At 44.3% G+C, this 22,199-nt stretch overlaps 1 protein-coding gene and 1 pseudogene across 1 annotated transcript in view; both read left to right on the forward strand.

Moving 5' to 3' along the window:
- Positions 1-22,199, forward strand: part of LOC126413058 (myrosinase 1-like) — an 86,951-nt gene that overhangs the window by 13,588 nt on the left and 51,164 nt on the right. The window contains exons 2-3 of the mRNA XM_050082956.1: positions 5,182-5,315; positions 16,078-16,212. Coding sequence (XP_049938913.1) covers positions 5,182-5,315; positions 16,078-16,212 — 269 coding nt within the window. The remainder of the gene's footprint in view (positions 1-5,181; positions 5,316-16,077; positions 16,213-22,199) is intronic.
- Positions 11,553-11,669, forward strand: LOC126413419 (5S ribosomal RNA; annotated as a pseudogene).

Consider the following 22,199-nt stretch of genomic DNA (forward strand, 5'->3'; position numbering starts at 1 on the left):
TACTATCTCCATTGCTATCGCGGAGAGGAGGCATTGATTGTGTCTTGTCGATAACATACTTCACATACGACCAGCATCTCTTTGGATTTTCTGCCAGGTGTCGAGTCACAGTTTCGTTGTGGAAACTGTTACAAGCATCTCGCATTGAAGTCCGCGCTAAATTTCGAGCTTCTGTAAAAGATGACCATTCCTGGGGATTTTGAGTCTGTTTAAATTTGGCATGTTTTTTTCATTATTTCTGCAACAGTGTTCTGACCCGTTTTGTGTACTAAGCAGGATCAACTCCGTCGTTTGTTAAATTATTTGGTACAAATCCCTCAATTGCTACCGATACTATTTCTTTGAATTCATGCCACATCTGGTCCACATATACACTCCTGGAAATGGAAAAAAGAACACATTGACACCGGTGTGCCAGACCCGCCATACTTGCTCCGGACACTGCGAGAGGGCTGTACAAGCAATGATCACACGCACGGCACAGCGGACACACCAGGAACCGCGGTGTTGGCCGTCGAATGGCGCTAGCTGCGCAGCATTTGTGCACCGCCGCCGTCAGTGTCAGCCAGTTTGCCGTGGCATACGGAGCTCCGTCGCAGTCTTTAACACTGGTAGCATGCCGCGACAGCGTGGACGTGAACCGTATGTGCAGTTGATGGACTTTGAGCGAGGGCGTATAGTGGGCATGCGGGAGGCCGGGTGGACGTACCGCCGAATTGCTCAACACGTGGGGCGTGAGGTCTCCACAGTATATCGATGTTGTCGCCAGTGGTCGGCGGAAGGTGCACGTGCCCGTCGACCTGGGACCGGACCGCAGCGACGCACGGATGCACGCCAAGACCGTAGGATCCTACGCAGTGCCGTAGGGGACCGCACCGCCACTTCCCAGCAAATTAGGGACACTGTTGCTCCTGGGGTATCGGCGAGGACCATTCGCAACCGTCTCCATGAAGCTGGGCTACGGTCCCGCACACCGTTAGGCCGTCTTCCGCTCACGCCCCAACATCGTGCAGCCCGCCTCCAGTGGTGTCGCGACAGGCGTGAATGGAGGGACGAATGGAGACGTGTCGTCTTCAGCGATGAGAGTCGCTTCTGCCTTGGTGCCAATGATGGTCGTATGCGTGTTTGGCGTCGTGCAGGTGAGCGCCACAATCAGGACTGCATACGACCGAGGCACACAGGGCCAACACCCGGCATCATGGTGTGGGGAGCGATCTCCTACACTGGCCGTACACCACTGGTGATCGTCGAGGGGACACTGAATAGTGCACGGTACATCCAAACCGTCATCGAACCTATCGTTCTACCATTCCTAGACCGGCAAGGGAACTTGCTGTTCCAACAGGACAATGCACGTCCGCATGTATCCCGTGCCACCCAACGTTCTCTAGAAGGAGTAAGTCAACTACCCCGGCCAGCAAGATCTCCGGATCTGTCCCCCATTGAGCATGTTTGGGACTGGATGAAGCGTCGTCTCACGCGGTCTGCACGTCCAGCACGAACGCTGGTCCAACTGAGGCGCCAGGTGGAAATGGCATGGCAAGCCGTTCCACAGGACTACATCCAGCATCTCTACGATCGTCTCCATGGGAGAATAGCAGGCTGCATTGCTGCGAAAGGTGGATATACACTGTACTAGTGCCGACATTGTGCATGCTCTGTTGCCTGTGTCTATGTGCCTGTGGTTCTGTCAGTGTGATCATGTGATGTATTTGACCCCAGGAATGTGTCAATAAAGTTTCCCCTTCCTGGGACAATGAATTCACGGTGTTCTTATTTCAATTTCGAGGAGTGTATATTAATTTGGAAGGAGTGGAGATTGTCTCTCAGGAAGGCTTCAAGTGAATATTTATCTGCTTCTTGGAATACGTATATTTTTCTTTTATTTTTGGAGGATTTGGGGGTTACAATATTCAATCTCGATACGACAACATTGTGTTCACTAATCCCTGTATCCCTTTTGATGCTCGTTATCAACTCAGGATTATTTATTGCTAAGACGTTAAGTGTGCTTTCACAACCGTTTAACATTCGCATGGGCTCATGAACTAACTGCTCGAAATAATTTTCAAAGAATGCTTTTAGCTCAATTGCGAATGATGTTTTATGCGCACCTCCGGAATTAAAGATGTATTTTCACCAACATATCGAGAATAAATTAAAGTCACCACCAACTATAATTGTGTGAGTCTGGCACGTGTTTGAAAACGTACTCAAGTTTCCTTTGAACCTTTCAGCAATTGCATCATCTGAATTGGGAAGTCGGTAAAGGATCCAATTATTATTTTATTTCGATTGTCATCAATCTCCTCTGTCGACACTAACTCACAGGAACTATCTACTTTTCGCGACAAGATAAACTACTTGTAACAGCAACAAACACGCCACCATGCGTGGTGCCCAGAGAGCATCCCAGAGTGCCCTAGAGAGCTACAACACTAAGAAGAATCGCTTCTCGGCTTTAGCAAGATCAATGTGTAGCCTTTATTAATTATATGTAAATAAGATTAATGATGTATAAATGAAAGAGGTTTTTTAAGAAAAAGATATTCTTTGCTACATACTATTATATACAGTCATGTCGCCAATAATTTTACATTTCATATCTACACCTCTACCACGAACAAAAATACAAATATTATCATCATGTAACAGCTTACAAGATTTTCTAGTTTTAACACACAATGGTTTATCAACAAAAAAATTTGTAGACGTTTCTCCAACACCACGAACTTGAGACATAGTGATCATGAATGTCCGATAATCGAGAACATCACGAGGAGGTACTTGCTCCAAAGATGTAGCAGTAGACTTAGTTGTAGCATCAATGCGAATTATTGCAACAGTTAACCAACACTGACCAATAGGGTTATCAGTAACAGAAAAAGTGAAATCAAAACGACCTCCAAGAAAGACAGTCTGTCCCTTTAGGATATCAACTAAAACGGACGAACTGACATTCATGTTATATTCAGTTCCGACATTTAAGATGGATTTATAAATCGTTGTCCTACAACGGAAAACCCCGCACCCACCGACTGAGAGAGCATGGTGCCCAGAGAGCATCCCAGAGTGCCCCAGAGAGCTACAACACTAAGAAGAATCGCTTCTCGGCTTTAGCAAGATCAATGTGTAGCCTTTATTAATTATATGTAAATAAAGTTAATGATGTATAAATGAAAGAGGTTTTTGGCGCAAGTCGAGGAATCTGTGGTCTACATGGTCACAGAACCGTCTGAGTCTCTTTCGGAACATTGTTAGGTTCTTCGCAAAAATTCCAGCTGAGCTTATCTCCGGCTTTAGTCAGCTTTGAGTGTCTATAAGGATTTGAGCATCAGTGCTTTCTATTAGCGCTTGGACCTCTGGTACTTTCCCAACACAGCTACGACAATTTACAACTGTTATACCGATGGTTCCAGTATCTACGATCTTCCTCTGTTCGGCCTGCAGCCTTTGTGACTGAAACCCTTTTTGTGTTTTCCCGAGACCCTGTAACCTAATAAACCGCCAAGTCCACGTCACACAGCCCCTGCTATCCGTGTAGCCGCCTCCTGCGTGTAGTGGACTCCTGATCTATTCAGCGGAACCCGAAACCCAATCGCCCTATGGCACAAGTCGAGGAATCTGCGGCCTACATGGTCACAGAACCGTCTGAGTCTCTGATTCAGACCCCCCACTCGGTTCTGTACCAGAGGTCCGCAATCGGTCCTGTCGACTATGCTGCAAATGGTCAGCTCTGCTTTCATCTCGCAAGCAGACTGGCAGCCTTTACCATATCTGCTAGCCACTCGAAACAGGAGGGTATCTCTTCTGATCCAAAGTGACACACATCATTGGTACCGACGTGAGCCACCACCTGCAGTTGGCTGCACGTTGTGCTCTTCATGGCATCCAGAAGGATGGAGTGCACGTTAGCTTGCTTTCCCATTCTTGGCAGCCTTGTCCCTAAGGGGCCCCATAACGTGCCTAACGTTGGAGCTCCCAACTATCAATAATCCCACCCTCTATGATTGCCAGAATCTTTCAGGCTGAGACGTATACTCTGAAACAGGACAGGCGCCGGCGTCTGGCTCAGCAACAGTGTCAGCCACAGACAGCACCTGGAACTTGTTTGTCAGACAAACCGGGGAGGCCTTATGTGCGACTGCCTGGGAAGTCTTTCGCCGCCTGCTTCGCCCCGGGGCGACCTTCCACTCGACCACAGGTGAGGGGTCAGCTTCAGTGCGAGCAGTATCTGGGTTGGCCACCGGTGAGGACCGATCGGAGGACTCGGATGTGCTGGACGTCCGCTGGATCCCCTTGGCTGGCCCACAACAGTAATGTCCATCCACTGCAGCCTCAAGCTGTGAAACCGAAGCCATCACAGCCTGGAGCTGAGAGCGAAGTGTCACCAACTCTGCTCGCATCCACACACATAACAATCAGAGTCCCTATCCATACAAAAGACCGTGGAAAACCAAACGACCCAGATAATCGGACTATCGGCACCAAAAACGCAAGAGCTGTGCCTAATAAATTAGTTTAATACTCAGAGGTTCAAAAACCTAACTACCGAAGCACTTAGGTGAAACTACATATTTTGCCCCTGCTTAGGAACTTGTAATAAGTCACAAAATCTGTTTACTTTCCGACGCAAACGAAAACGCGAGAACTGTGGCTATTAGATATTAAATTAAAACGAGAAACTCAAGAAACTAAACTATTAAGCACACAGATGATATTATAAAATTCGTTCCTGGTTACGAGCTCGTAAAAGTCACAAAAACAGTTATTTCTCTGTTGCTGCGTGTGTCTAGGCCGGCTGTTGCTGCCTGACTCGGGACGTAGAAGCTAATCGGCCAGCGTAGAGTTAACATACTGTAACGTGTTGTATGCGTGACGGCGGGTACCAGAGACGGACTGTATGGGAGAAAGTATGAAATAGCGTTTTTAACGACGTTGTGGTATTTGATGTTGTTGAATAAGGAAAAGAGTTTAATGTGTGACAAGTGATCTTTTATTTTCCACATTACTAAACCTAATAGAGTAATGAACTTTTTAACTGCCAATCATGATTCAGTTTTGAGAATTGTATTTATATTATTTTTACTAGTACTAGTTCATTCTAGTGAGACCAGATCTTCCCAATGGAGAAGCGATATGTGGAAGAACGGAAATCGACAAATAGAATTTTTTTCGCAGGGAAAGGTGAGAACATCTACGACTACTGGTTGCACAACAATCCTAACCTGACAGTTGACGGCAGCAATGGCGACGTGGCGTGCGACTCCTACCATAAGTACGAGACAGACATCCAGCTCGCCAAAAATCTCAGCGTAAGTACTCACAGATAGCACAGTCTTCACTTTGCACTTATTTCGTAGGCTGAACATCTCTCCCGCATTACACAAGCATCTATCCCATCATTCAAAACTGTAGGAAGAGCAAAAAAGTGATCAAAAGAAAATTATTGCAGATAGCGTATGGGTTTTCAGAGTAATGGACAATGATAACAAGTAAAATAAATAAGTAAATAAAATTAGAAAAAGTCTGTTGTCAGAAAAGAACTTTTTCAGCGGTGGTCGCACTTCATTTGTGTGAGTAGTATGTGTAGCGCCGTACTCTGGACACAGTATGCATTTAGATTTCCGTAATGTGAAAAGCTTGTTCCATATTTCTAAATTATGCTTAAGTACTTGCCAACATTATGCCCTGTCTATAGCACTAACAAGTGTTATGTAGCGAAAAGAAACAGGTACCGGTGTGCTTGAGTTTAAGAAGGTTTAACCTGTCTGCCATAGCCAAAGCAAATTATTGCCGTACATGTGTACACATTGCCGTACACTTGTTCTGGTGCTCTGGGATCAGTCAGAATTTATGTTAGCATCTGAATAACATAAATATTTTGATACGAAGAAGAAACATAGTTTTCTGTGTAAAGCCATTAAGTCCTGAAAAACCTACACTGATGGAAAAACAATCACAACACCAAGAAGGAGTTGTGCGACATACACGGAAGATGGTAGGAGTGTTTTTACATCTGATAGATGACGTCTATTCACTAGTCGCAAAGAGTGGTGCTAGTAGCGCCTCTATGAGACTGCAAATCAGGTTTGCTTCAAATACGCGCTGTACCGGCCATGAGTGTTCATTACCTTCGAAAATGGATATGGTGATTTGCTGTTAGGCAGGGATGTCTTTAAGACGACGAAGACGCCATTATTAACAGCTCACAGAGTTTGAACGAGGTCGTGTAATAGTGCTACGAGAAGCTGGATGTTCCTTGTACGATTCTGCACAAAGACTTGGCAAGAATGTAGCCACTGTACATTATTGCTGGCTTGCTGGCAGCGGTGGTCGCGGGAAGGTACGGTTGCAAGGCGGCCAGCATCCGTACGGCCTCGTGGCATGACTGAGAGGGAAGACCGTCGTGTTCGGCGTACAGCTGTGAAGCATTATACTGCTTTTGCAGCAGCAATTCGAGCAGCAGTTGGATCCACAGTGACATAACAAACCGTTACATGTCGGTTACTTCAAGGACAGCTCTAAACTAGACACCCTGAAGAGCGCGTTCCACTGACCGCAAACCACAGCCGTTTGTGACTTCAATGGTGTCAAGCGAGAGCTCAATAGAGAGCAGAATGGAGGTCTGCTGTGTTTTCTGATGAAAGCTGGTTCTGCTCGGCGCCAGTGATGGCCGTGTCTTGGTTACAGGGAGGCCAGTTGAAGGCCTGCAAACTTCCTGCATGCTTGACACGCTGGACCTACACCTGGAGCTACGGTCCGCGGTGCGATTTCGTATGACAGCAGGACTCATGGTTATCCCACGCACCCTGACTGCAAATTTGTACATCAGTCTGACGATTCGATCTGTGGTGCTGCCATTTACGATTAGCGTTCCGGGGGGTTTTTTCCAACAGGATAAAGCTAGCCCCTACACCGCTGTTGTAACCCAACATGCTCTACGTAGTGTGGACATGGTGCATTTGCGTGCTCGATCACAATATCTGTCTCCAGTCAAGCACTGAAACTCCAGTGGCATCTACAAACAGCATTAACCGTCCCTTTACTGGCCGACCAAGTGCAACAGGCATCGAACTCCATCCCACAAACTGACATATGGCACCTGCATGACACAATACATGCACGTTTGCATGCTTGCCATCAACGTTCTGGTGGCACCAATGGTACCAACATTTCACATCTGCAATGGCTTTTCCTGCGCTTACATTAACCTGTGAACTTGCAATGGTTTATTCTTTATTTTTTTATTAGCTTTCAGGATGTCCCCAGTCAGTCATCCCGTTAATGGAAAGTCAGTGATGTCCGTACGTAAGCAAGGACAACGTAACACCCTGTCCTCGAGCGGAGAAAACCTCTGACCCACCCAGAAATCGAATCTGTGCCCCTTCACTTAGCAATCCGCTGCGCTGAGCGCATAGCTACCAATAAGGACATCTTGCAATGATAATCACTTAAATAGCACTTAAATTTCACTAGGCAAATGTATTGCAGTAATTTCATTATTCTGTATTAATTATTTATTGAAGTTGGGATCTTTTTTCTTCAGTAGTTTGACCACAGCAAGTTGCGGTAAAAGATTTTTTAATGCTGCTATAAGACGAATGAATTTAAAAATAAGGACAAGTTTGGCACTTTCTGATACAGAATGTGTTCGAAGTAAAGTACAGGGTATGCGACTGCGATAAAAATATTGCTGTTTGTAGAAAACAAAAACAGATACTCGTTCAATGGAATCCTTGCTGTATAATGTCAGCTCACGTAAGCGTACTAAGAAAGTAATGTTAGCGACACGACTAAATTCTTCGGTGATACAAGTAATCTGATGATATCCGTCAGTAAGAGGTTTCCATACGCAAAGCAAAAGATTTCCATTCTCACTAAGAGCTTCATTCTCACTTTTATACTGTAATCGATACTGACAAAGTCCGAAAAGTAATGAGAACAGCGGAACTGCAGTTGCTAGTGAGCAGTGAACGAGCCGTCGAGCGTCACACATTTGGTTTGCAGCTACGGGCATAGAACACATTTCCTCAAGCGTTAATTTACGGTCTGAAATCAAATCGTAACCGAAGTAGAAGCCAAGTAGTCGTAAGTCAAGTCGAGAATCCAGGATCAAGTCTCCTAACTTGCCCACCCAGCTAGCCGCGCGGTCCGACGTTGCTTCCCAAGCGGGAAGGCGTGCCGGTCCCCGGCGCGAATCCACCTGGTGCATTAGTGTCGAGGTCCGGCGTGCCGGCCTGCCTGTGGATGGTTTTTAAGGCGGTTTTCCATCTGCCTCGGCGAATGCGGGCTGGTTCACCGTATTCCGCCTCAATTATACTATCTCGGCGATTGCTGCGCAAACACTGCCCCCACGTATGCATGCATTCGTCTGGTATGAGACGTGAGACGTTCCCGGGGTGGGGGTTCCACTGGGGGCCGAACCGCACAGTAACCCTGGGTTCGGTGTGGAGCGGCAGTGGGCTGAGTGGACTGCTGCAGCCTGTTGTGCGGTTGTGAACCACTGAGGGCTACGGTGGGGACGAAGTCTCTCCGTCGTTTCTAGGTCCCCGGTTCAAAACCCAAGCTTCCTAACTTAAACAAAGAAGAACCTAGTCGAATATCGGCATTTGAACGTCGCTTACTGGAGACTTCGTACAGAAACATATGGAATATAGATGAGACTTACAGACAGCACCTGATACCATCCTTGCAATGCTGAGGCTTAAAATTTCGGGTGGAATAAAGTCGAGTTTCTGCAACTAGAACTGAATCTAACTGTTAAAGCTTTTCCATTTTTTTGCTGAAATCAAGCATTCATTTTTAACATTTAGGTGACTTGTTGATGTAGCCTAACTCATATATTACTCTAAGTAACATAATAATGCAAAATTCCCGGTCGCTGCCGTTTTTACAACCGGCCAGGGGAAATTGTAACAAAGAAGAGTCTGAAACATTGTATTTACAATTATTTCTCCGTATGCTGCTTATAAATACTAGAATTACGTTCTATTCTGAGAATTTCTCTTTTTGTTACACTATGCGTCATTTAGGAAACTGCTTTCGTAGGACAGAGAATAAAAATATCAGTTTGGCTAGAACCAATCAGTTTGCAGGCGATTCATTCAACATTTTTTGTGATTTCATAATAAATATGATCTGATTTTATGAATACGAGGTGTGTGAAAAAAGTAATGAACTGATAACACTACGAAAGATATGGCAACACTGTGTTGTTCTACTTATGTAGACCGGTGTGCTCATCCCTTCCAGATGTCCAGTCCGAGTTTCAGCTCCTTATAGCCATCAAGTGATTTTTGAGAGCGCCATCAGTGAAGTTGTATTTTTGTTGTGTGTTATGAAAATCTAACAGCGGAATTTAGAGCAATGCTATGCCGCTATGTTTCGTGTTAAACTTGGGGAATCCGCGAGTGTGACCGTTGAAAAGTTGAAACAGGACTATGGGGAAAACTCCTTATCAAGAGCACAAGTTTTTCCCTGGCAAAAATCAGTTTTGGAAGGCTGAGAACACGTTGAAGATTAACGTCGCTCAGGAAGACCCTCAACTTTAAAAACCGACGAAAACATCGAATGTGTGCGTGCTCTTGTGAGATCAGACCGAATTTGTTCCTCCAAAACAAACTGTAGCCAATATTTGTGCTAATATGTCCTTAAAAGTCTCAGGAATGAGGTAAACTAAGTGAGACCGGACATTGCACACTAGTGGATGCTGTTGCATCATGGTAACGCCCTACGTGACACGGAATTTTTGACCTCAAAAGGCAATCCTGTTGCTCTACAGCCTCCCTGTTCGCTTGATCTGAGTAATTTTGAGTTTTTTGTTCTTCTGAAATTAATAATGTCTTAAAAGGACGTCATTTTGGGAGTCTGGAGAACATACAAAAGAATGTAATCAACCTGTTAAAGGCCGTACTAGCTGAAGCCCTTCAGCGCTGCAACCAAGACTAGGATACAACGACTCCGCCGGTGTGAAGCTACCGATGGGAACTACGTTGAAAACGACAAAAAAAACTTTGGTAGAGAAAAAATCAGTCTCATTACTTTCTCTGACTTCTTGTATGTCTGTTCTTTATAGAAACTAAGGATTTTTGTTTCATAACGTTTACTAAATTCAGAACAGATATCGAAGCAATATCGAGATATAACGTAGAACATATCAGAAAACTTTGATTATTGAGAAAACTGTTTTGAGTCATTATTTAAAACGCATATTATTCACCATTGACTGCAGAACCCATTTATTTTCAGAATTGCAATATCGGTCTTGAGGCCATTATCAAATCGTTCACTGTCAACGACTGTGCTTCAGCAGATCTCGGAAATTAAAAATCCTCCGATATGTACACATGAAATCGTCGTATCTGGGCCGTTTAATAATTTTGACATCCTTAATACTTATTCCAATAATACAGTTCTTGTAGACTGTCTCAAAAACAATGTATAAGAAGTGTGGTTTATTGGGCTTCATGTGAAGGATATTAACATTATTAAACGGCTCAGATATGATGACTACATGTGTAAATGTCGGAGGAGTATGACATGGCAGGGTCGTCTCCAGTGAACCACTTGATAATGGCCTTAAGGCCGAAATCGCAATTGTGAAAATAAATATTTTCTGCAGTCATTGGTGAACCTGAGGGAGCGGCAGACACAGGTCCAGGGCACTCTCTTGCCACTGGAATGGCGAACTGCCTCCAAAAGGTGGAAGAATCAGCAAAGATCAACATGAGAAGACAGAAGGCAATGAAAAATTGTCATAATTATCTCTCCATTGGCAAAAGATTACCGTTTAGTCTCCCATCTGGTTATACAGGAGGAGGCTGTCAAGGGAGAGGTAACACTGAGGAAAGGGTTGAATAACCAATGAAAAAGTAACGTTCTACTAATCAAAGAGTGGAATGTCAGAATTTGAACGTAATAGGGAAGCTAGAAAAATCTGAAAAGGGGGATACAAGGCTAAATCTAGATGTGGGCAGCGTCAGTGAGGTGAAACGGAAACAAGAAAAGGATTTCTGTTCCTGCGACTATGCGATAATATCAGAAGCATCAGAAAAGAATATAATTGGAGTGGGATTTGTAATGAATTGGAAAGTAAGTTGGAGAGTGAGTTACTTTGACTGATTCAGCGACAGGATTATTCTCATCAGAATCGGAATCAAACCAACGCCAACTAAAATGGTATAGGTAGGCATGCCGACGCAGACGATGAATGGAAAGGGAAAGTGCATTACAATACTGAACAGATAATTCAGTATGTAAAGGCATATGGTAATCTGATCATCAAGGGGGTTTGGAACACGGTAGTAGGGCAAGGAAACGAAGAAACAGTTACGATTTGGTGGTAGGAATGAGAGAAGATAGAGACTAATTAAGTTTTCTAAAACATTTCAGCTTGTGGTAGCGAGTACACAAGTAAAGAATTACAAATGGACTGCTACACTTGCGAAAGGCCCAGAGACACTGGACTATTCCAGTTGAAATACGTCATAGTGAGAAACAGCTCCCGAAATTGGAGACTGGATTTTAATGCACACCGTAGAACAGATTTAGGCAACGGCCTTGCCGCAGTGGATACACCGGTTCCCGTCGGATCACCGAAGTTAAGCACTGTCGGGCATGACCGGCACTTGGATGGGTGACCATCCAGTCGCCATGCGCTGTTGCCATTTTTCGAGGTGCACTCAACCTCGCGATGACAATTGAGGAGCTACTCGACCGAATAGTTGCGGCTCCGGTCACAGAAAACCATCATAACGACCGGGAGAGCAGTGTGCTGCCCACACGCCCCTCCTTTACGCATTCTCAGCTGAGGATGACACGACGGTCGGATGGTCCCGATGGGCCACTTGTGGCCTGAAAACGGAGTGCTGCTGCTGCTGCTGCTGCTGCTGCAAGTGCAGATTTAGTCTCAGATCACGATGTAGTAATAACGAAGAACAGACAAGCTCATAAGGAAATCGTTTGGAAGAATCAACGAGGAAAGATGTGAGATACTGAAGCATTGAGGAACGATAAGATGCGTTTAAAATTCTGTAAAGCTATAGATACTGCGATAATAACACAATAATAGTCAGAATGAAATTTTCACTCTGCATCGGAGTGTGCGCAGATACGAAACTTCCTGGCGGATTAAAAACGTGTGCTGGTCCGAGACTCGAACTCATGACCTTTGCTCTTCACAAGCAAGTGCTCTACCGACGGAGCTATCTAAGCGCGACTCATGACGCTTCCTCACAGCTTTTTGTCTTACAGGCTTCACAGGAGAGCCTCAATGAATCCTGGGATGTAGGAGATGAGGTAAAGGCGGAAGTGAAGCTGTGAGGACGGGTCGTGAGTCGTGCTTGGGTAGCTCAGTCGGCAGAGCACTTGCCCGCGAAGTCGGTCCCGAGTTCAAGTCTCGGTCCTGCACGTAGTTTTACCACAGAAAGCAGTTCAGCTGAAGAAAATCTGCCATTTCTAAAAAGGGGAATCACAGAAGTTGGAAAGACAACATAGGTACAAGGAATGTAACAGCGAAGGAACCTTGGATACTTCAGCTGATAGACGATTGGAAGAAGGGAAAGATAGGAATAAAACAATATGAGTCACTTCGGAAACAAAAAATGCAGGGAACCCACGCGAAATTGCTGCAGGAAAAAATACATCTACTAGTATCAAGAACTGGTGTTAATTTAAGGAGGAAAGTCTTAGCATGTACGATTGGAGCATAGAATTGTAAGAAAGTGAATCATGGGCAGTGGGGATACCGAAGAACAAAAGAATCGATGCGTTCGAGATGTGGTGCTATAGTAGATGTTGAACGTAGGGTGGACTCATAAGAAAGAAGGAGGTTCCCTTCAGAACCGGCGAAGATATAAATATGTCGAAAATATGGACAAGAGTAAGAGACCGGATAATAGGCGATGTTTTAGAACATCAAGGAACAACTTGTATGGTACTAAAGGGATTTGTAGAAGGTAAAAACTGTAGGGTAAGAATGAGATTGGAATGTATCCAACAATAGTTCAGAACGTAGGGTGTAAGTGCTACTCTGTGGTGAAGGGCTTGGCGCAGGATGTGAAATTGTGGCGGGCCGCATCAAACCAGAGACCTGAAATCTTTGAAATGGTTGGCAAGAATTTTTCATCCTCAGCAAAGACTGATTGTCCTTTATCTTTTTTAAAAAATAACTGTACGAACAATACCTCCAGCTTTCATTCCATTGACAAAGGCTAAAAGATGTTGCAAAAAGTGCATTCCAACGTAAAGACAGGCAAGACGACTGGGTTCTGAAAGCAGACTTTATACCACTCCTTCCTCACCTACAATCCGTCCTTGCGTTCATCATTCTTCCCATCACAGCGTGGCTTCTTTTACAATCTCCCCATGTATTAAAAACTACGTAAATGTTAAACCTAACTTCTGGGAAAACAAATTTCTTCTCATTTAAAACACCAGTGCAGAGTGTCCCAGGAGGAGTGGTCCGTATTCAGGGATATGAAGGGAACGATCATTCAAAGCAATAAATCTAGTAAACATGGGTTTAGAAGCCATACCTTAAAAGCTATGTGTACTTCTTCATCTTCGATACCACGGAACAATACTCTTCTACTGAAAATCTATGCTTTCCATATTTTGCGAGGTTGTGGTATGGATCCAAACAAGAAAAAATGTGCAGTAAACATGGATTCTAAATTTTACTCCTTAAGAGCTATGAGCACTTATTCTTCTTCGTTAATGCGAAACAAGTTTCTTTCACTGAACAAGTACTTCTAGGTCTTAGGATACGCATTTTAGATCCCATGTGCACTTGACATTTTTCTTCTTTAGGTCCATACTACCTCCGCCCAAAATATGAAAAGAAAAGAGCTTGCAGTACAAGAGATTTGTTTCACAGTAACGAAGATGAAGTAGTAATCATAGCTCTTAAACTTTGCATTTTAGAGCCCATGATTACTAGACTTTTTTGCTTCGAATGGTCGTTCTCCATTGCCATGAATATAGCCCCTTCCTCCTGGTATACGCTCCGTAGTTCGTGTTTGAAAATAACTAATATTTCCTTAGTCTCAACAAAAATTGTTCAAATGGCTCTGAGCACTATGGGACTTAACTTCTGAGGTCATCAGTCCCCTAGAACTTAGAACTAATTAAACCTAACTAACCTAAGGACATCAGACACATCCATGCCCGAGGCAGGATTCGAACCTGCGTTCGTAGCGGTCGTGCGGTTCCAGCCTGAAGCGCCTAGAATCGCATGGCCACCGCGGCTGGCTTAGTCTCATCAACCAAAAATTGTACGGAAAACAGTCATCAGTACTGTTTACCACTCAAACAACCGACCATTGTAAAAAGATACTTACACTATTTTTTAAATGTTTGGCGACTATTCGTCAGATATGTCTAACAAATTTCCATGCTTCTTGAAATGTTGGTTTGGTGCTGTTGCAGATAACATGAAAAGAACATCAAATGCTTGTCGCGTCTTCAGCCGGATCAAACTGTCATCTGCACACCATATCCCGCCGTTCACCTAGCCGCCATCATCAGGTGAGAAAAGTAAGCCGCTCTCGCCGATAATTGATTCAACGACGGAACCTTTATATGCAGCGAAAATACGAAAGCCCACGAGCTAATATAATACGCAATCGCTCAGTCGTTGCTGCTGTCAACTGGCTCAAGAAGACTTGCAGTGCCTCCAATGGTGAATACTGCCGAAAAACGATACATATATATAAACTCATGGCTGGTCGATCCAGATGCTGTTGTTTCCTCATATCTGATAAAACAGATGCTACCAACTGTCCCGCACCGTTTCAAAGCACAGGGGTCCTACGGGCCTTGGACAAAAGAGCATATGGTATCTCGGATGCTGAGAATTTACCAAACGAGCTGCAAAATCTTAAGGATGAGTTTAATCATAACGGCTATACGGACAGAAAGATTCGACGTGCTTTGAGTTTGTAGCATTACCTAAACCAACTGAAGACACTTTTAATTCTGTGGCTTTCCTCCCATGTACTGGGAAGAAACATGAAATCACATGTGTATTCCTTCCGCCAACTAAAGTTAGAGCACTTCCTGGCTCTGTTAAGGATAATTTATGTTTTAGGAAGCCTTGACGTTCAGAAAATATCATGTGAATGCGGTAAAACATATATTTGTCAAACTTACCGTCAATGACAGACGTGTTGAACATCATCGCCAAACGCGATTATTACAATATGACATATCTGCGGTGGCTGAGCACTGTCTTACAGAGGGACATAAAATGCTATACAATGAGACACAAGTGATAGCAAACGTCTCGAGTTACTGGGATTGTGTTTGAAAATAATCTGTCGAAATGAGACTAACAGTTCATATTATTAACCGTGATAATGGATACTCGAGAAGTGAAACTTGGAATCTTGTTTTATTAGATATGAAGAAACAATGACATCTGAATCAGCCGGTTATGTGTAATAATTTTTAAGGATATGTCGTTTTTCGATTGTATTCACCAGTGCAACTCTCCTTGCGTCAGGGGCAGCAGCAACGATTGAGTGTTTGAGCTTACCTTAGCGCATGCGCTTTCGTATATTCGCTGCATATAAAGGTTCCATCGTTCACGGTCTGAATACAATACGACCACGTTTTTATTCCGTTTCGTACAATCACTAGCAGTGGCTTGTTCTTGTCCAGCCACTTTTTTTCCTATACCGTAAAGTTGGAGCATTACTGCGCCTCTCCTCTGTACTTCCACCGTCGGAGGATGGCACGGAACTTACAGTTCACCGCCACTCCTTCAAAGTGTTGTGCTCGGCTGTTATTCAGCCGTTTTTTTGAGTATCCTCTCACTTGTCCACCGAGACAGTTGGACCGAATCTGAACCAGTGACGCTGTGTAATAGTAAACTGCCACACCAAAAAAGTCTGAATCAGTTATCGGCAAAAGCGGCTTAGCTCTCCTTACCTGATGATGGCGGCCAGGTGGACTGCGGAAATATTGTGTGGAGATGACATTATGATCCGGGTAAAGATCCGAAAAGATATTGATCTGCTAATACTCCGGGAAAATCTACATAGCCACAACATGGAAATAATTTTACTGTTTTAGGTGAGTGCGTACCGGTTTTCGATATCGTGGGCCAGGATTCTTCCTACTGGAGACACCAACCTGGTCAATCAAAAGGGGATTGATTACTACAACAACCTCATCAACGGTCTACTGGAGAACGGTATCGAACCATTGGTAAGACGCAAGCAAAGAGGAAAGCAAAGCCACATCACACTAGTATAGAGCGTCAAGAAAAAACACTAACAGTATCAATAGCTGAAACATGTATCTGCCTTGACTAACGAGACGTATCAAATGTACAGAATACATAGTATGATATGATACGCACGAAACACACAAACATGGTTAGAAGCAGATTTTATCTTCAAGCTCTGAAAAAGTTTGAAATGCACAGCATGCACACTTTAACTTGGCGACAAATCATTCAAAACTATACGGTTCTGTTAACAAAGATGAGAGTGTCAGTGGCCCTTACTCTGCTGTAATATCTGTTACTACTAGGGTTAAATGCGATGTTTAGAAAGGAGAGAATACATTTGCACTTAGCAGGTACGATGGGAAACAGAGAGCAGCTTATCTGACGACTCAACATAAAATTGTAATCTCTTCGGCTGGAAACTAAATACACTATTAAAATAAATATATAAATATATAAAGGTAAAAAATTGATACATCTCGAAGAAATTGTTCGGATGGGACAAAAATCGGTAGGTATGATGTACATGTGAAAACAAATAAATTATTATAGTTTCAGAAAAATTGGTTGATTTACGCAAGAGAAAGAGCTTCAGTAATTGAGTAAGCCAGTAATTCGTTGGTTCACCTCTGGTCCTTCTGCAAGCAGTTTTTTGGTACTCATTGACAGAGTTGTTGGGATATCATGCCAAATTCTGCCCAACTGGCGCGTTAGATAGCCAAAATTCCTAACTGATTGAAGGGTCTTGCCCATAATACTCCAAACGTTCTCAATTGGAGAGAGATCCGACGACGTTGCTAGCGAAGGTAGGGTTTGTCAAGCCCGAAGACAATCAGTAGAATGTCTCGCCATATGCAGGCGGGCATTATCTTGCTGAAATGTAAGCCCAGGATGGCTTGCCATGAAGGGCATCAAAACGGGGCGTAGAATATCATCGACGTACAGCTGTGCTGTAAGTCTGAGATATATGACAACCAAAGGGGTACTGCTATTAAATGAAATAGGATTCTAGACCATCACTTCTACTTATCAGCTCATAAGGCGGATGGCAGTGAGGGTGGTAGCCTACCGCTGGCCAGCACATCTACAGAAGCGTCTTCCCTGGTCATCGGGGCTCAGTTCGAAGCGGAACTTATCACTGAAGATGACATTCAATAAGATTATAGGCGGAAGACGTATATGGAGACACCCCGGACAGCGATGGGACACGAACCTAACTGTTGTCCACGATATGTCCCGACAGCGAGGAGAGAAGCTCCACGGTGACATTTCTTTTCACGGCAGGACTCACTTTGGTTGTCATCCGCGGCACCCTTACACGACAGCGTACGTTGACCATATTGTACACCCTGCTTTGTGACTTTTTACGGTAAGCCATCTTGGTCTTACATTTTCAGCAAGATAATGTCCGTCTGGAGACGGCGAGAGTTTATACTGCTTGTCTCCGTAGTTGCCAAACCCTACCTTGGTGAGCAAGGCCGCCAGATCAATCCCCGATTCAGATCACCTGGAGCATTATTGGCAGGGCTCTCCAAATATATCGGGATTTTGACGACCTGAAGAACCAATTGGGCAGAATTTTTCAAGGATATCGTCCAGGAGGACACCTAATAATTCTATCAGTCAACCCTAAGAGGAAGGGGCAGAGGTTGACCAACGCTGTATTGGCTTTCTGAATTTGTGATTCTCTTTCTCTTGAATAAATCATACATTTTATGTGAAACTGTAATCTTGTCTATATGCGATTGCAGTCTTTCTCGGCGTATTCCACTGATGAATTCTTCTCGGATTATCAGCCGAGTGGTGGCGTCGTCTTGTCGCAACGTTTCAGTGAGTTTCGTATCCATTATCCTCAGCTCAGTGCAGCCTGGAATCCGACAATTAGATATGCAGAACACAGCATCCCGACAATTCGCCAGAAGATACTGCATACGAAATTCATTGAAACGTTGCGACAAGATGACACCACCACTCGGCTGATAACCCGAGAAGAATTCATCACTCTAATCTTGTCTGTATATGTACCGGGTGATCAAAAAGACAGTATAAATTTGAAAACTGAATAAATAACGGAATAATGTAGATAGAGAGGTACAAATTGACACATATGCTTGGAATGACATGGGGTTTTATTAGAACCAAAAAAATGCAAACCTTCAAAAAATGTCCGACAGATAGCGCTTCATCTGATCAGAATAGCAATAATTAGCATAACAAAGTAAGACAAAGTAAAGATGATGTTCTTTACAGGAAATGCTCAATATGTCCACTATCATTCCTCAACAATAGCTGTAGTCGAGGAATAATGTTGTGAACAGCACTGTAAAGCATGTACGGAGTTACGGTGAGGCACTGGCGTCGGATGTTGTCTTTCAGCATCCCTAGAGATGTCTGTCGATCATGATACACTTACGACTTCAAGTAACCCCAAAGCCAATAATCACACGGACTGAGGTCTGGGGACCTGGGAGGCCTAGCATGGCGAAAGTGGCGGCTGAGCACACGATCATCACCAAACGACGCGCGCAAGAGATCTTTCACGCGTCTAGCAATATGGGGTGGTTCTAATAAAATCCCATATCATTCCAAACATGTGTGTCAATTTTTACCTCTCTATCTACATTATTCCTTGCTTTATTAAGTTTTCAAATTTATGCTGACTTTTTGATCACTCGGTATATCACATCTACCAATTTCCATACCATTCGGACAATTTTCACGTCGTGCGTCGTTTTTTCATATTAAAATGTACAATCAATCGCTGAAACTCAGCGGTATAACACAACGCTCTCTAGACAAGAGTGAGCCGAGCAAGACTGTGAAGAATGTGAAAGACACTCCGTAGTCCAATAGTCATGTTAGAAAGTTACTGCAAAAATACAGCAAACTCTGCCACAGATTGCAAAGAAGCCAAAGCCTTGTTGGCGACCGAGCGAGGTGACGCCGTGGTTAGCATACTGTAATGCATTCGGGAGAACGACGGTCTAAACCCGCGTCCAGTCATTCAGAGTTTGGTTTACCTTGATCTCCCTAAATCGCTCCAGGAAAATGCCGGGTCGATTCCTTTGAAATGGACACGGCCGATCTCTTTCCCCCATCCCTGACGCAATCCGAGCTTGTGCTCCGTCTCTTATGGCCTCGATGTCGACGGGACGTTAAACCTGATCTTCCTTCCTCCTCCCCAGTCGACGAACATAAGAGAAACGAAGCCAAAAGAAGTGTATGACGAGAAAAGGCAGAATTGCTCACTGAACTTGTGTCTACTGATCTGACGAAAAATCGTAATGTTATAGCTTCATACACGTATACAGCTTCAGCGGTTGTCTTGCTGATTAAAGTTTCAAAACTCTGTGAGACGCAGAATGGCTACCAGAGTAAATCAGTGCTGTTCATGCTAAGTGTTGTTACCAGACCTGGTAGGGTATTTAAGGGTCGTGAACAGCCTCAAATTTAGTGTGATCACTGTGAGCGTCACGGAGATGTGTGTGAGTCAGTATTACCAACACCTGAGAGAGTTTGAAAGTGGCCTCATTCTTGGTATGCACTTGACCAGCTAGTCGAATCGTGTACTATCCGGATTTGTGAGGCGTTCGGATGTACAGTGGCCCGATCTTAGACTGTATGGGAAAATGAGGGCAGACATACTCGTCGTCAAGCTTTCGGTCGAACACATCTAACCAGCACAAGGGAGGACCGCCATATTGTGCATCGAGCATCGTATCTCTCTCACAACTGCTCCTGCCACCTGAGAACAAATAATACCTTCTTGCAACATTATTTCTCAGCTGCACCATTGGTCGTAGACTAGCAGCAACTAGACTATGGAATTACCGTCCCTTGCCTAGTCTGTCATTAGCAACACAACGCAAACGGCGGCATTTGGAATGGAATGGTGCCATGACTGGGAAGCAAGGACTGGTGATGAATGGCATCACATTGTGTTCACCGATGTATCGCGGTTCTGCAGTATGACCACGTCAGCAACTATGGTGGCGACCTGGGGAGAGGATCCATTCTTCAAATGCTTTTTGGAGAGGCACAGTGGTCATATTCCCGGCGTCATGACGTGTGGAGCCATCGGCTGTAGTCGGTAGTGACTGAGGGAGCTCTGATGGCACATCACGGAAATCCTGCATTCAGTAGCGTGGTGAAAATTTTCAACAGGACAGAGCTCATCCACACGTGGCACAAGAGTAAAGAACTGTGTCTGTATGTTACGATACTCGTGTGTCCAGCAAGATCTCCATCTCTGTCCCAGGCAGAACATGTGCGGGACCAGCTCGGACGTCAACACCGTCCCAGTGCAGTATTAAGGATATCAAGGACCAGTTACCACAGTGCAGACCAGCTTACCTCAGGAGACGATACGACTGCTTTATGACAGCCATCCCAAAGGAACCAGCGCTGGCATCCAGGAGAGGTGATCCAAAGTCATACTGATAAGAGTGATCATACTGTCAAGTCCTTTGTAAATTTCACTCGATTTTGTGATCACTGAAATAACAACACACACCCTCTCAATCTGTGTAGTTTCATTTAGTATCCTCCTCTCTTTATGGGTGCTTCACTCTTTTTATCAGGATGTTTATTTTGGTACAAGTGGCAAGAGAAAACATCATACCTGCTCTTTGTTTTATGCAAGAATCTAAACGTGCACCTTCTGTAAATTGATATGAAAACACCGGTAACCGTTAAAGGGTGATAAAGACTTGTATAATACGAATATTGATTCGTTGGTGCAGTTGCTCCCTCATTCATATATAATTACTTGTTGTGTGCAAACCACACCAATCTGATTCTAGTACCTGTGCTTTGTATATGACAATTCCCCACACCACCACAGTATAACAACTCACTTCTCTATTGTGCCTTTTCTGGCATTATTGATATTTTAAAATGAATAAGTTGGAAACATTTCCGAGTGTTAATGTTATTGATATTTTTGTACACTGAAGCGCTAAAGAAACTGGTATACGCACGCATATTTAAATACAGAGGTATGTAAACAGGCACAATACGGCGCTGCGGTCGGCAACGCCTATATAAGAAACCAAGTGTCTGGCGTAGTTGTTAGATCGGTTACTGCTGCTGCAATGGCAGGTTATCAAGATGTAACTGAGTTTGGAAGTGGTGTTATTTTCGGCGACCGAGCGATGGGACACATTATCTCCGAGGAAGCGATGAAGTGGGGATTTTCCTGTGTAAACATTTTACGAGTGTACCGTGAATACTAGGAATCCGATAAAACATCAAATGTCCGACATCGCTGCGGCGTGAAAAAGATCCCGCAAGAACGGGACCAACAACGACTGAAGAGAATCTTTCAACGTGACAGAAGTACAACCCTTCCGCACATTGCTGAAGATTTCAATGCTGGGGCATCAACAAGTGCCAGCGTGCGAACCATTCAGCGAAACATCGAAATGGCCTTTCGGAGCCGAAGGCCCACTCGTGTACCCCTGATGACTGCACGACACAAAGTTTTACGCCTAGGCCCGGCAACACCGGCAGTGAACTGTTGATGACTGGAAACATGTTACCTACTTGGATGAATGTCGTTTCAAATTGTATCGAGTGTATAAACGTGTACGGGTATAGAGACAACCTCATGAATCCACGTACCCTGCATGTCAGCAGGGGACTGTTCAAGATGTTGGAGGCTCTGTAATGGTGTGGGTCGTGTGCAGTTGGAGTGATATAGGACCCCTGGTACGTCTACACACGACTCTGACAGTGACACGTACGTTAGTATCCTGTCTGATCACCTGCATCGTTTCATGTCCATTGTGCATTCCGACGGACTTGAGCAATTCCAGCAGGATAATCTGACACCCCACACGTACAGAATTGCTACAGACTGCCTCCAGGAACCCTCTTCTGAATTTAAACACTTCTGCAGGCCACCAAACTCCCCAGACACGAACATTATTGAGTATGTCTGGGATGCCTTGCAACGTGCTGTTCA

This window comes from Schistocerca serialis, chromosome 7, assembly GCF_023864345.2.
Source record: "Schistocerca serialis cubense isolate TAMUIC-IGC-003099 chromosome 7, iqSchSeri2.2, whole genome shotgun sequence".
In the NCBI taxonomy this organism is placed as follows: domain Eukaryota; kingdom Metazoa; phylum Arthropoda; class Insecta; order Orthoptera; family Acrididae; genus Schistocerca; species Schistocerca serialis.